The 13,119-nt window shown below is 43.4% G+C and overlaps 5 protein-coding genes across 10 annotated transcripts in view; 3 read left to right on the top strand and 2 right to left on the bottom strand.

The window, feature by feature from the left end:
* The first annotated feature begins 147 nt into the window (after positions 1 to 147).
* LOC125768233 (protein brown) overlaps positions 148 to 13,119 on the top strand; it is a 120,519-nt gene continuing 107,547 nt past the window's right edge. The window contains exon 1 of one of the 2 annotated variants that reach the window (XM_049435610.1): positions 148 to 378. The gene's annotated coding sequence lies outside the window, so the exon portion shown is untranslated. Of the gene's footprint in view, positions 1,091 to 13,119 lie in introns of both variants that reach the window. The other variant, XM_049435607.1, reaches the window with a different exon arrangement.
* Positions 1,687 to 4,395, top strand: LOC125768249 (27 kDa glycoprotein-like). Of its 4 annotated transcripts, none has more exons than XM_049435642.1 (7): positions 1,687 to 1,973; positions 2,552 to 2,769; positions 3,001 to 3,334; positions 3,414 to 3,577; positions 3,645 to 3,798; positions 3,890 to 4,019; positions 4,084 to 4,395. In XM_049435642.1, exons 2-7 carry the CDS (start codon positions 2,712 to 2,714, stop codon positions 4,195 to 4,197), a joined length of 954 nt encoding a protein of 317 aa, XP_049291599.1. In that variant the 5' UTR covers positions 1,687 to 1,973; positions 2,552 to 2,711; the 3' UTR covers positions 4,198 to 4,395. The 4 variants fall into 4 exon arrangements, with proteins under 4 accessions (XP_049291599.1, XP_049291600.1, XP_049291603.1 ...); XM_049435643.1 differs by having other exon boundaries at positions 1,687 to 1,977; XM_049435646.1 differs by lacking the exon at positions 1,687 to 1,973 and adding an exon at positions 2,003 to 2,178.
* LOC125768242 (coiled-coil domain-containing protein 34-like) lies at positions 4,454 to 5,858 on the bottom strand. Its single transcript, XM_049435624.1, has 5 exons — positions 5,683 to 5,858; positions 5,229 to 5,622; positions 5,059 to 5,156; positions 4,733 to 4,995; positions 4,454 to 4,667 (listed from the first exon to the last, which is right to left on the bottom strand). The coding sequence occupies exons 1-5, from the start codon at positions 5,760 to 5,762 to the stop codon at positions 4,456 to 4,458; spliced, it is 1,047 nt and encodes a 348-aa protein (XP_049291581.1). The 5' UTR covers positions 5,763 to 5,858; the 3' UTR covers positions 4,454 to 4,455.
* Positions 6,357 to 7,819, top strand: LOC125768245 (27 kDa hemolymph protein-like). Its single transcript, XM_049435634.1, has 5 exons — positions 6,357 to 6,652; positions 6,751 to 7,191; positions 7,273 to 7,417; positions 7,504 to 7,621; positions 7,681 to 7,819. Exons 1-5 carry the CDS (start codon positions 6,358 to 6,360, stop codon positions 7,696 to 7,698), a joined length of 1,017 nt encoding a protein of 338 aa, XP_049291591.1. The 5' UTR covers position 6,357; the 3' UTR covers positions 7,699 to 7,819.
* Positions 8,257 to 12,950, bottom strand: LOC125768240 (retinol dehydrogenase 12-like). Of its 2 annotated transcripts, XM_049435621.1 has the most exons (4): positions 11,630 to 12,949; positions 9,435 to 9,540; positions 8,782 to 9,347; positions 8,257 to 8,704 (listed from the first exon to the last, which is right to left on the bottom strand). In XM_049435621.1, the coding sequence occupies exons 1-4, from the start codon at positions 12,103 to 12,105 to the stop codon at positions 8,488 to 8,490; spliced, it is 1,365 nt and encodes a 454-aa protein (XP_049291578.1). In that variant the 5' UTR covers positions 12,106 to 12,949; the 3' UTR covers positions 8,257 to 8,487. The 2 variants fall into 2 exon arrangements, with proteins under 2 accessions (XP_049291578.1, XP_049291577.1); XM_049435620.1 differs by having other exon boundaries at positions 8,782 to 9,540; positions 11,630 to 12,950.

Here is a 13,119-nt window from a genome sequence, read left to right as displayed (position 1 = left end):
ACATTTTCTTCTTGGACGGCCATGTCCTCAGATGTCTGTGCCAGAAGTTATGCGAGGAACCAAGTTCCTTACCCTGTTTGAGAAAATGTAAAATGTTCCTACTTTTTCTGCAATTCACCAAAATTTTTAAATGTGATATATTTCATTGCGAATTTGTTGCAATAAGTTTCTTTTCACTCAAATATTGCTTTAAATTAAAAAAAGAATAAAAAATCAGAAAAAAATTTCAAAAAAATTTTCTACTCGAAAATTTCATAAGGGGTACCCCTTGCCATTTTTTTGAGAAATTTAGCAAAATTTAAAAATTTGTTTTATTTTAATGCGAAATTGTTGCAATTAGTTCCTTTTCACTCAAACAATGCTTTAAATTAAAAAAAGGTAAAAAATAATGAAAAAATTGAAAAAATCTATAAATTCGTCAATCCACTAAGGCTCATTTTCGGACCAAGTTTTGCCTATAGCTCGGTCGGTATCTAACGGATCTCCAATCTTTGCCTGTGGTCGATAGATGGCACCAATGGCTACATTTTCTTCGTGGACGGCCATGCCCTCAGATGTCTGTGCCAGAAGTTATGCGAGGAACCAAGTTCCTTACCCTGTTTGAGAAATTGTAAAATTTTCCTCATTTTCGCACCAAATTTTGCCTATAACTCGGTCGGTATCTAACGGATCTCCAATCTTTGCCTGTGGTCGATAGATGGCATCAAGGGCTACATTTTCTTCTTGGATGGCCATGCCCTCAGATGTCTGTGCCAGAAGTTATGCGAGGAACCAAGTTCCTTACCCTGTTTGAGAAAATGTAAAATGTTCCTCATTTTTCTGCAATTCAGCAAAATTTTTAAATGTGATATATTTCATTGCGAATTTGTTGCAATAAGTTTCTTTTCAATCAAATATTGCTTTAAATTAAAAAAAGAATAAAAAATCAGAAAAAAATTTCAAAAAAATTTTCCACTCGAAAATTTCATAAGGGGTACCCCTTGCCATTTTTTTGAGAAATTTAGCAAAATTTAAAAATTTGTTTTATTTTAATGCGAAATTGTTGCAATTAGTTCCTTTTCACTCAAACAATGCTTTAAATTAAAAAAAGGTAAAAAATAATGAAAAAAATGAAAAAATCTATAAATTTGTCAATCCACTAAGGCTCATTTTCGCACCAAGTTTTGCCTATAACTCGGTCGGTATCTAACGGATCTCCAATCTTTGCCTGTGGTCGATAGATGGCACCAATGGCTACATTTTCTTCTTGGACGGCCATGCCCTCAGATGTCTGTGCCAGAAGTTATGCGAGGAACCAAGTTCCTTACCCTGTTTGAGAAAATGTAAAATTTTCCTCATTTTTGCACCAAATTTTGCCTATAACTCGGTCGGTATCTAACGGATCTCCAATCTTTGCCTGTGGTCGATAGATGGCATCAATGGCTACATTTTCTTCTTGGACGGCCATGCCCTCAGGTGTCTGTGCCTCGAAACATAATTAAAAAAACACGCTACCGATTGTGAACCACCCTGCACAAAAAATAGTCACTCACATGAGCGACCGTGAGAGGGGGGTGGGTCCTTATTTCAGACTTAAGCCAACTAGTTTACCGTTTGGTAGTTCGATTTTTATTTTACAAATTCTGTCTTTAACGGCGTCCTGACTTATGAAGGGTTAATTTTTGACGTTTTCAGTCGATCATTTTCAAAACAATAACAAACTTAACGGTGCCCTGGAACTACAGCTCATAATTGCACTTGTTTAAGCCCCACAAACGACTGTATTATTTGGATTTAAAAGCATTGATAACAGTTCTAAATAATTACGTTGAAGGTTTCGCACATCTTTATCTAATAGTTCAATAAATTGCGGTTCAGTTGGTTTGTATCCAGCCCTTGTAAATCGTTCTGCGGCGTTCAGCGGCTGTCAAGCTACACAAACATCGTGTGCGGTGCATACTCCTAGCCGAACTGCTGTACGTACAGCACAGCTCGTAAGTACGTACGACTGTAATAATTGTGCTTGGAATAATTGTTTTCCTGGCAGTTTGGTTGCCGGTTTATTTGTGTGTAATATTACGAATTGTTTTTTGTGTTTCCACTGTGTGCACTTATGTTGTTACGCTAGAAAACCTGAGTAATAATTCACAAATTCCGCTGTACGAAAGTGCATAAGTGTGTGCGTTCAACGCGATCGTGGTATGTCGCTTGAGCATCATTGAATTTTTTTTACGTGTTTTGTTGTTATTGCTCATTTATTTAACTTTACGCTGCGTTTTACTGTGGTTTTTTTATGGCTAAAAGTATTGTGAATACCATAGCCCATTGTACACGGTGCGGTACAGCATGGAGTGGGTAAAAGGTTGTGAAAAAACCTTGTACATTGCACAGTATTTGCACAGTTAATGAGTCGACAAGAAGCTTGTTCGTGACGACAGCGTTCAGGTATCTCCTGAGGTTACCCAGCATGACCTTGCCATCAAATCAAAATGCCTTTCATGAGCGAACAGCGTAAAGGTTCGGTTCAATCGCTGGTGCTCTAACTGATCCGTTATCATCATTGTTTCTTCAGGTATTACACAGTTGGCTCATTGATAAGAAATCAAACATCGCGCCCAATCGCGTCACTCAGTTCGGGATCCGGTCATTTGCCGTACAGTAGCGCGTCGGTACATGTGGTATCAAGTGTTTCGACTAGCTTTGGTTAGCAATCTGTTGTGTTCGTTTGCAAAATGATTTACCCTGTTCGAGTCGCATATTTATGCATCAGTGCAGTGCTGCTGCTGATTGGTAAGTCGAACAAATTTATGTTAATGCTCAAAGCAATTGTGCTACAGTAAAAAAATGCCGTAGGATTACTCACGAATGTAGCAAACGGCATGGTTAAACTGATAAGATGCATAAGGTCTAGAGATAACAATCACTCCTCTGCTCAAAGGTCATTGCTGCACGAGTGGCTTGAGAGAAATTTAGGCAGCATAACAAAGCCAAATCAGCTTACTAGCGCTCTTTGCATTCCAGCAATCCATTCCAGTGGAGTTGTGGCAGATGCGTCCCCCGAACAAGGAACGATCGACCTGAACAGTATCGACATAAATAAGCTGAAAGATGACGTGTTCGCGGAAATACTGCCGCCCGAGTTCAAGAACGTGACGCTTCCCAAGCTGGAAGACATCCAGAAAATCATCAAAGACAAATGTTCCCGTGTGGCTGGCAGCGATGCGTCGTACGAGGAAGCAGAACAAGCAGCTCAAAAGTTTGGCGATTGCATGAAGGATTTGGTAGACTTTAGTGATCTGCAGGAAGAAATCAAGAAAGCCAAGCCAACGGGCGATTTGGATACCGTTTTCAACAAGTAAAATCATTCCGCTCCGGATATGCAGTGCATTAGAATGCATCTAAAACGATCAATATTGATTTTCCCACACCAACAGATACTGCCGCAGACGTTCTGCTGCCATTGAGTGTATCGATACGTTCTCAAACAAGATAGACGTTTGTTTGGAAAATGACGAAAAGGAAAGCAAAGTGGTGGCGGTGAACATTGTGCATGGGCTTTTAAACTTTGTCTGTCACAAGGATGGCGATCAGATCGCCTGTAAGTAGCTGTAGATATTTACAATTAACATGCATAGCGTATTTAATCGTCTCATCATCATTCTCAGTGTTCATCGCAGAGGAAGGTCCGGAATGTTTTTCCGATCAAAAAGACGCTCTGATGGATTGTGTCAATGGTACACTGTCCGGGTACTTGAAGGACGATTCTGCGCCGGCAACGGAAGGCATTCCAAAGCTTGTGATGGGCAAAAAGCAGTGCGAGTACGTATTATTCTGTGCGTTGGATCGCACCCAACAATTTGGTATAACTAAAATGCGCATTAAACTAACACTACATGGTTTTTATATTAAGTGAAATGAGCTCGCTTCAAGAGTGCATGGTGCAAGCACTCGAAGGTTGTCAAGAGTCAACACCAGCGAATTTGGTCGAATCATTGTTCAAGTTCGTCCGCCGGGAAACGCCATGTGCCAATATAACAGCTGTAAGTAAAGGAGAAACAGTCAAAACTTCGAACGATGATCACCATGTTTTTTATTTGTTTGTAGGAAGCAAACCCCAGGAAACATGCTCGAGCTGGCGGAGAGCTTACAAAAGCTTCCCATCAAATTATTACCTCTACGTTGCTAATGGCGTTGGTAGCCAAACTGTTAATACGCTAAAAATTGCCAATTCGTTGCAAACAAATGTTCCTAGTTCTAAGGTGACTGATCAACAAAAACACAATCATGCTAATAGAACAAACTACAAACCACATCAGGGGATTTTAGGTAGTAAATAGAAAGTGTTTACAATTGCTCCATGTATGAATTTACAACAGTTAACAATAAAACGTTTCCAACTGGACTTGGTAAAAAGAGGCTAAAGGTGGAATAACTGTAGAGACAAAAAATTTCGTGCTAGAAATGTTGTTTGGAGCCTTAGTCGCAGTTGCCTTTCCACGGTTCGGGATTAACAAAAATCTTCGACACAGTTCCCCGCAGAGTATGAGGCCCTTGATTTAGTGGCACCGGTTTCGGTTTATGTTTGGCAGTTTTTAGCCATTGCTGGTAAATTTCTTCCGACATTTTCTTCTTTTCTTGCAGTATCTCTTGCTCCAATTGCTTTACGGTGAGATCTCGCAATTTTTTTTCTGTGAATGATGATAGGGTAGTGTGAAGCATGTGGAGTGTATAATAGAAAGCTGAGGATCATTACCTTCCTCTTGTTTCTTAACTTTTAACAGCCAGCTCTTGTATTTAGCATCCGCATCACAATTCAAGTGTTCTGAAGAAGAATCAACGTATTTGCAGTCGATCGGTTTTGCGTTACTTTTCTTACTGCTCTGTTTCTTTCCCGCAATCCATTCTTGAATCTTTTTTTTATTTATTTCCTTGCGTCTTTCTTCCTCTAGTTCTTTCTGCCGTTGGAGTTCTTGCCTAGCGAGCAGTTCTTTTTCGCGATTTTTACGGATTTCTTCACTACAAAATTTGACCAAAAACGTTAGAATTGAAATACAAAGTGTTACATTATTTTGCACCTACTTTTTAGATTTGAGCCATTTTTTGTATGCTTCCGGGTCACGCTCACGCTTCTTAGGCGTAACGTTAACTCTGATTATTTGGTGCTTCAGATCGGTCCTCTAAATCAAATGCAAATGGTTTAATATAAAGATTAACGCTCAAACCAATATTTTCCATGAGTAAGTACTCACTAAATTCAAACCGGCATCGCCATCCCCACGATCGGTAGAAAAGTTCTGTCGTTCGTCCTCATCTTCGCTGCTTAAATCGAGCGTAACGCTAGAACTACCAGAAGTATCGTAGCCATCGCTTTTGCTGTTTAGTTGCTTATCGTCTTCCGAATCGCTCTGCTGTAAATTGCAATCATTATCAATGTTTTTTTCACGATTTATATCTAGATGAGCATTGCTTCCGGACTCTTCATTAGACGATGGTTCCACGTTAACTAAGGACATTTGAGAGAAAGCGTTACATAGGGTAGCTTCATGTTCGGAGTTGTTCGATTCAGCGCGATCGCTGTTTTCTTCTTCGTCTAGATCACTCTCTTGAGAATCGTAATCGGTCGACACACGTATTGCTTTCATCCTAAGATTTACAATTATCAACCACGTTAGCCCATAAGCACATGTGTTAAATATTACTTACACTTTGTTTTCCTTGCGTTTGGTATCCATCTTTGCGCCCTGGCTGGAATGTAGTTCAAGGGAAGCTTCAGCGACATCCATTATTTGTCCGTTGTATAATAGCAATTGAAGATGCTGACCATAACGTATAGCATGCTTTGATTGAAAAGAAACCTTAAGAGGATTAGCCTATTTAGATTCAATTTTTTTATAAGAATACCTAGATGATTGCCTTCCTTTGAAGAGGTTTAAGTTGTCGGTCAACAACTCATCACATCTTGGGTTTGAGAAGTGCCGGATGAAAACCCAGAATGATCCCGTACTGCAACTTCACACTAATTAAAAGACTAGAGTTTATGGTAACATCAGGAATTGATATCAATTCATCAACGAACTTCTGTAAAAAAAGCAAAACGGTCCCATATGCAGCGTGTTTGGCTAGCAAAGTCCTCATGCTTACGGGTGCAGTTGTACTTTTATCATACAGGAATGGTGAGTCGGTCAATAACATTCAATTAAGTGCGGCTTCATACGTTGGCAGTGAAGGTACGCAAAGGTCCACGTTCGTTTCCAAACGAACGTCGGTACGATCACGAACTTTACTCCCAGCTTCCGTACACTAGCGCAGTAAATCCCCACCCTAAGCGGTACACGATCATCTAGTTGAGTGGCTTGTGCTCCGGATCCGAGTGGTTGAATGTTTGTTTCCGCAGCACATCTTCCTTCACTGCGATCGTCCGTGCCCGGCAGACCTCATATCAGTTTATTATTACGATTAGCGGCGTTGCGTCTTTCGGAGCGCAGGCAGCACCAGACCCGAAGATCACGACCCTTGCAACGAAATCGAACAGCGACGTATAAAAGCCAATACGGGTTGCGATTAATTCATTGTCTCTTGACGGTTTCGGTCTGTTCGGGCGCTTTGCCGAGTGTGTTTTGTGTAAAAATGGTAAGCGGAAAGCTGTTGTGTTCCGTCGTGCTAGTGTTTTTCGGTAAGAATCCTGGGAATATCAGTCCACGATCACTAGAGGCGCCAGATCAGTTATCTAACGAAAGGCGCGTGAATGTGCGCGATTGTATCGTTTATCAGCTTGCACAACAATGGCCGACGTGTTGAATCAAATCGATGTCGACGCTATTCGGGACCGTCTGCCGGGAAATCTTTCCATCCCTTCCATGGAAGAGGTGGAAAAGATGCTGCAAGACAAGTGCAACAGTGCTGGTGCACCGGCCGATGCGTACAACAATGCGAAGGAAGCGGCGAAAACTTTCGTCGAGTGTGGGCAGAGCCTGATCGATATAGAGCAGTTCCAGCAGGAAGTGGAAGCCGCCAAACCGACCGGCGATCTGGACACCGTCTTCAACAAATACTGTCGCAAGCGGTCCACATTAATCGAGTGCGTGAACACGTTCGCCAACGCAGTAGATCCGTGTCTGGAGGCAGAGGAAAAGGTGTTCAAGACATCTGGTTTGGATATCTTTAAGAACCTGTTGAACTTCGTATGCCACAAGGATGGTGATCAGATTGCACGTAAGCGTTTGCTCATTGTGGATGTCGTTCTTGTGGGTTGTGATTAGGAATTAACTTTGTATGTAAAATTTCCACCAATAGTATTTATCGCGGAACAAGGACCTGAATGTTTCCTGGAGCAAAAGAACGATTTGATTGCGTGCGTTAATGAAACATTCTCGGGCTACGTGCCCGACACTAGTCTGACCTCCATCCCGAAGCTAGTCATAGGACCGAAGCAATGCGAGTAAGTTCTGTTGTCCATACGGTTCTGTTACTTTGACTACTTGGTGTTTACACCAAGTTGACAATTGCTCTTGTCTCTTCTTACAGGGACTTTACTAAGCTGCAAAACTGTATGGTACGGGAGCTGGAGCAATGTGACGAATCGACACCGGCTAACCTAGTCGAATCGTTGTTCCGATACGTCCGAAAGGGATCACCGTGTGCGGTAAGTTGAAGCTTTTAAGTACTGAAAAACGTTAATGCTACGATGTTTCACGCTTACAGAACAATTCGGGCCGTTAAAACAGCAATGGTCCTGTAAGGCCTCATCTCACTAATAGCTTCTGTAAGGACGTGGGAAACGTTCCGAGCTTTTTCTCCGTTGTTATTGAATAAATTGTTGCAAAGAAATGCGATAAAAGGAGAGTTAGTCTCGTGTGATTCCATGAGTGAGAAAGTGTGCCATCGCACTGTAATCTTCTTTGTCCTCATTTCAACTGTCCCGGGAATTTGCTGCTTTCTTCCGATAGTTAGCTAGACTATTCTAAATGAATTCTCATACTAAGAAGGGTTGAATGTGCCATTAAGCTGATAACGCGTCGTAATTAATTAAATGCATCTATCGGTTTTTAACAGTGCTAAACATTGTTATCAGTTCCGGTTAAAGTTATCAATTCCCGTGAAGTAAAAGAAGGAAAAAACAGGGTCTATCAAACGGTTGCTTTACTTTCTCCTGCGTTCCGTGAGTAGATCGATGTTCAATAATAAGCGTATTGTGGTTATATTACACTAAGCGGAGCTGTGTGCGAGTGTATGGGCGCGTGTTGTTAAGAATGAAAAACATTTCTTTTATGTGTAGTCATATTTTGTGTCTGTTTTGAGGATCGGGTTTTGTTTGAAATGCTGTATTTCTTCTATTCCTTACATACAATACTATCATTGATTATCGTCTAACGGTTGTTCTTTACACTGATAGGAAATAAAGAGAAAGGAAAAGAGTGGAATGAGTAAAGGCCAACTGCCTTGAATGTGCGAATAACGCTCCCAAAAGTGGGACCACACAGCAGCACCAGCAGCACAAGCAGCAGCAGATTATTGTGAGAGTCCGGTCAACCTTTCGCTCAGATTCCAAAGCCATTCTGCCATCGTGTCGTCCTTCGCGTGTGGTTCCGGTTCCTTCTGCTTGCAGTCACTGTAGTATAGACCCGTCTGGGATGCAATCGTTGGTTCCATCGCGCAGTACAGTGTTGTCTGGGCACCGGATTTAGGCGTTTTAAAAAACACCCAAAAAACAGGTTTCGCCATCGTTCTGTGAGATGCAAAAGATGATTTTCAATTCACCATCGTCACCATCAAGCGTCGCGAGCTCTTGTGCTCAAAACCCACCTTAAGCAAGGATTAAGATGTCGCATTAGCTCGGTATTAATGGCACCCGGGTGTAATGCGTACGTGTTAACACCGGTACCATGCAACCGTTTTGCAAGATGGCGTGAGAAGAGAATGTTGCACAGCTTGCTCTGCGTGTACGCATCCCATTCCCGGTAGTCCTTCTCCGCGTTGATATCATCCTTGTCGATGCGTCCCCACTTGTGACCGAGACTAGAAACCGTCACGATCCTGCTAGGCGCGGACCGTTTCAGCACGTCCAGCAGCAGATTCGTAAGCAGAAAATGCCCCAAATGGTTAGTGCCGAAGTGCATCTCGAAGCCCTCCTTGGTGTAGGCTTTCGGGCACGCCATCACGCCCGCATTGTTGATCAGCACGTGCAGTCGGCGCTCCATACTGAGGAACGTCTTGACAAAGTTGCGGATCGACTCGAACGAGGCCAGATCCAGCTCGAGCCCGAACACATTCTGGCTGCCGGATTTGTCCAGTATCTCCTGACGAGCTTTCTCCATCCGGGCCGGATCTCGACACCCCATATAAACCCGTGCTCCTCGTTTGGCACATTCCTGATGAACATAAACGCAGAATAATAGAGTAGTAGTAGGAGGACTAGCAATGATCGATTGTGATGTACGCAAGATGGGAAAACTTACAACGGCGGCCTCCTTTCCGATTCCCGCATTGGCACCGGTGATGATGACGACCTTCGCATCAAGCCGGATGTCTTTGTTCTTAAATTGACCACCCTGGAAAAATTTCCTGTCAGATGGTTGGAGGATAATGCAAAGAGAAAGAGGGAGAGATACAAAAAAAGAAGAGAGAAAGCATTTAATTTCAGATCAATGATGACTTGGCATCGAAAACAACACGAACTAACACCCGGGATACTGGCGCCACATGACTAAACGATACGCTAATGTGTGAATAATACCCTCAACAATAGCGCGGCCCATTACTTTTAACACATGGCCTAAACAATGAAGGGTTATTTAGTGATGGATAACGAGAATATAATGCGCTATACAATTTTTTGGACCAATAGGACCAGATTTACTGGTCATGGAGATGATGATCACCAAATGCGTCAAATGACAAATCATAATTCCAGCGATTAGAGTGATCACTCTCTAGAAGAATCTTATCAACCAAACTTTAACTCTCTTTCTACGGACTATCGGTTTGAGTTTAGATAAGCTTGTACTAGAGAAATATCAAAACACTCAGGTGACACAAACACGAGGTGATTGGTTGATAAGTGGAAGATTCGTGGATTGCCGAGATCGAGATCGTTCGATAACATTATTACCATCTAGATAGAGATCTCTACCTCATTCATGAAGCATAATGTTTCAATATTTCAAGAACCTTTGTACAGAAGTTAACGAGCTTGTCTAACATCATTCACCTTTTGGAAGAGTTGTTAAGCGATCCTACCGCAGCAGGGTTGGTTGAACTGATCGTTTTTCCACGAATTCGCCCCTCTCAACTTCCCTCGCAGCTCTTTCCCTTCTGGAAGAAAGGGATGGGAAGGGAAGAGGCAATGACTCAATGAGAGGAATGCGTAAGGGAAGTAGGCAAAAGGGCAAACGAGGCGCACTGATCAATCCAACTCCGGCACGCAAATGCACTATTTGTTCGCCGCGTTCTAATGGTGCAGCGGTGGATGGGCTTTTGATGGGTGGGTGATTTGCAATGGCACATGAACCTCCAGCCCGCTAATGCCGCAGCGGGGTTGATGATTTGCGAGAGATGCGCAACCGATAGCAAGTCGGAACCTTCGGAATACACCGCGCGTTTCGCAGGTTTTCCGTATCACGGCGTGGCAGTGGAGTTTTAAAACAATAGAATGCAACCATAATTAAAGGCCTCCGGGTATGATCGCCATCAGAGCAAATGGATACGAGGGGTCGTCTAAGGGACCAGAGGCAGGGGTAGTAGACGAATCCGTCCTATAATTAAATTCAGCCACATATCGTTTGTTGCGAGTTGATTTAAACTAGCGCAAAACGACTTTTGCTCCAGTGCATCGGGAAAAAGGCTGACGCAAAACAGCTGTCGACGCGGGTTTCGCACCCTATATCCGGCCTGTTTCGTATGTTATTTGTTTTAAATTTAGCTATATTCGCGCACTCGTACAAAGAACAGGGAATAAGTAAACAACAATTGCTCTCAAAAATAGCCCAAAAGTTTCTAACAAAACGTACATGTTGCGGTGGGTTTTTTCACAGTACAGAAGCGCACCACTGGAAACCGTCGACCACGACACAACTGATTAAATAGAACTACTTGAACCTACTACACCTTCGTGTCACGGTGCGTTCAAGGGTATCGTGTAATAAGCGACTCCTCCACAACCGGTAGATAACGATGTTTGACGGTACAAAATTTGGGAACATCTCGAACATTGTGTCGCGTAATAGGTTTGGGGGTTCTTTATCGCCTCACAGGCGCCCCCTTCATAGCGATAAGAGCGTGAAAAGAAATAAAATTATCACTCGATCATCGCAATCCTTCGAGGTATAGGTTGATAGTAAAAAAAACCAACAAACACCCATACCTGCTTAATCTGATTCGCTATTTTTCTACTCCATTCTTTCGTATTGGCCATTATGTACGGCTTAGTTGGCGGAATTATATTCTTTCCTTGGCGGAAGGAATTCCTATCAGATCGGATATGGAGGGAGCTCCGAGCAAAACTGCAAATGGTGCAGCACATACGGTCAAATTCTAATTAAGCAATCGATCGACGGTGATCAACCATGCTCGCCACCGGAAGGCCAATCGTTCGCCATTCGCGTACCGGGCGACATTGGCGAATCGGTGCTCGGGCAGCACTTTGTTTACTCACCTTACGAAGTAAACGATCGCGAAGATGAGGATGAACGAACCAAGGCAAATACTGACGATCATGAATAGGTCATGCTGGTGCTGCTGCTGTTGCTGCCGTTGCTGATACTGTTGCTGGTGTAGTTCGTACTGGTACTGCAGTTGCTGGTGTTGGTTTGGATGCGTTTGCTGATGGTGTTGTTGCTGCTGCTGCTGTGGCTGATGCGGACTAGCATCCAGACTTAGTGGCAATGAAGGGATGGTCATGGTAGGGACGGGTGTGCTAACCGGCGCAGGGACCAGATCGGTAAGGTTGTGATTCGATTCACCGGATGGTGGCGACACCGGGGACGATCGATTGACGATTAGCTTCACTTTCCGTTCGCCCGTAACGCCCTCAGACGTGGTGCATGTGTCCCGAATAGTAATTGCAATCGCTTGCTGTTGCTGATGCTTCTGCTGCCCCGGCTGCTGCTCCTGCTGATGTTGGTTGGTCATTCATTAGGCGGCAGCAGGGCACAGTGGAAGCGAGAAGCAGCGGGCTGCGGAAGGGTGGGGGGTGGGGGAAATAATTCACGATTCACCAGCGAGGACAACTGGCCTCGTACGTTTTGCCAATATTTTCCAATGTCATGCACTTTGTGGGACAGACACACTGTACGAGATAGAGGAAAACGCGGCGCTTGAATCAGCGATGAGTATCGATCGATGGACTGGTAATAAGGACGTCTTCAACACTCGTTCGAAATTGATCCACCTCCTTGCGCGGGTTCTATATAATTTAACAAACGCACTACCACAATATCACAGAACTTCGAACACAATCGTGTGGAAAAGTGTACCACGAGATGATTTAATTCGCGCCACAGAAAACCCGAAGCGATGCGTATCACTAATCGCAATCAACAGTACACACTAAGCTTTGATTTGCCATTGGCGCAAAGTTGAAATCTTGACATAATACACTGTATAAAATATATCTACAGTAACACGTTTTAGGTACACTCACACTTCTCGTTATGAGCCAGTAATATCGAAAAAGGTTCGTTCTACTCCCAATTCTCGTACTCCTAGCTCACATACGGAAAATCTGTAGTACAGTGCGTTTGATTGTTACGTGAAACACGCGACCACAAAAAGGTGCTGCTGATGCTGTTCGCGCGTCGATCGCAACATTCGCTTTGACGCCACCGTTAGCACACACGTTTTCGTGGGCACGAGCTGTTCAGCAGCTCCATCCATCGTCAGGGTCCAACACAGATGGGAATGGTGGGGATATTAGACGGCAGACGATTGATTCGCTGTACCATTACGCGTATTTTGTGATCGCGGTTAGAATGGACGATCGCGGGCGTGTGTACGTTCGGCTGAGTTTGAAACAACACACGCTGCAGTGAAGCTTTTAAACTGCTATTTTGCACCGAGAACAATGCTGGCCAGATGTTGAGTCGGTGTGGAGACAGCTGAACAAGGCAATTGAGCGATTGGTATGTAGGAAACGAATAAGTGTTT

This window comes from Anopheles funestus, chromosome 3RL (genome assembly GCF_943734845.2).
Source record: "Anopheles funestus chromosome 3RL, idAnoFuneDA-416_04, whole genome shotgun sequence".
NCBI lineage: Eukaryota > Metazoa > Arthropoda > Insecta > Diptera > Culicidae > Anopheles > Anopheles funestus.
Note: the sequence above shows the minus strand (reverse complement) of the source record. Positions and strands in the feature narration are given on the sequence as shown.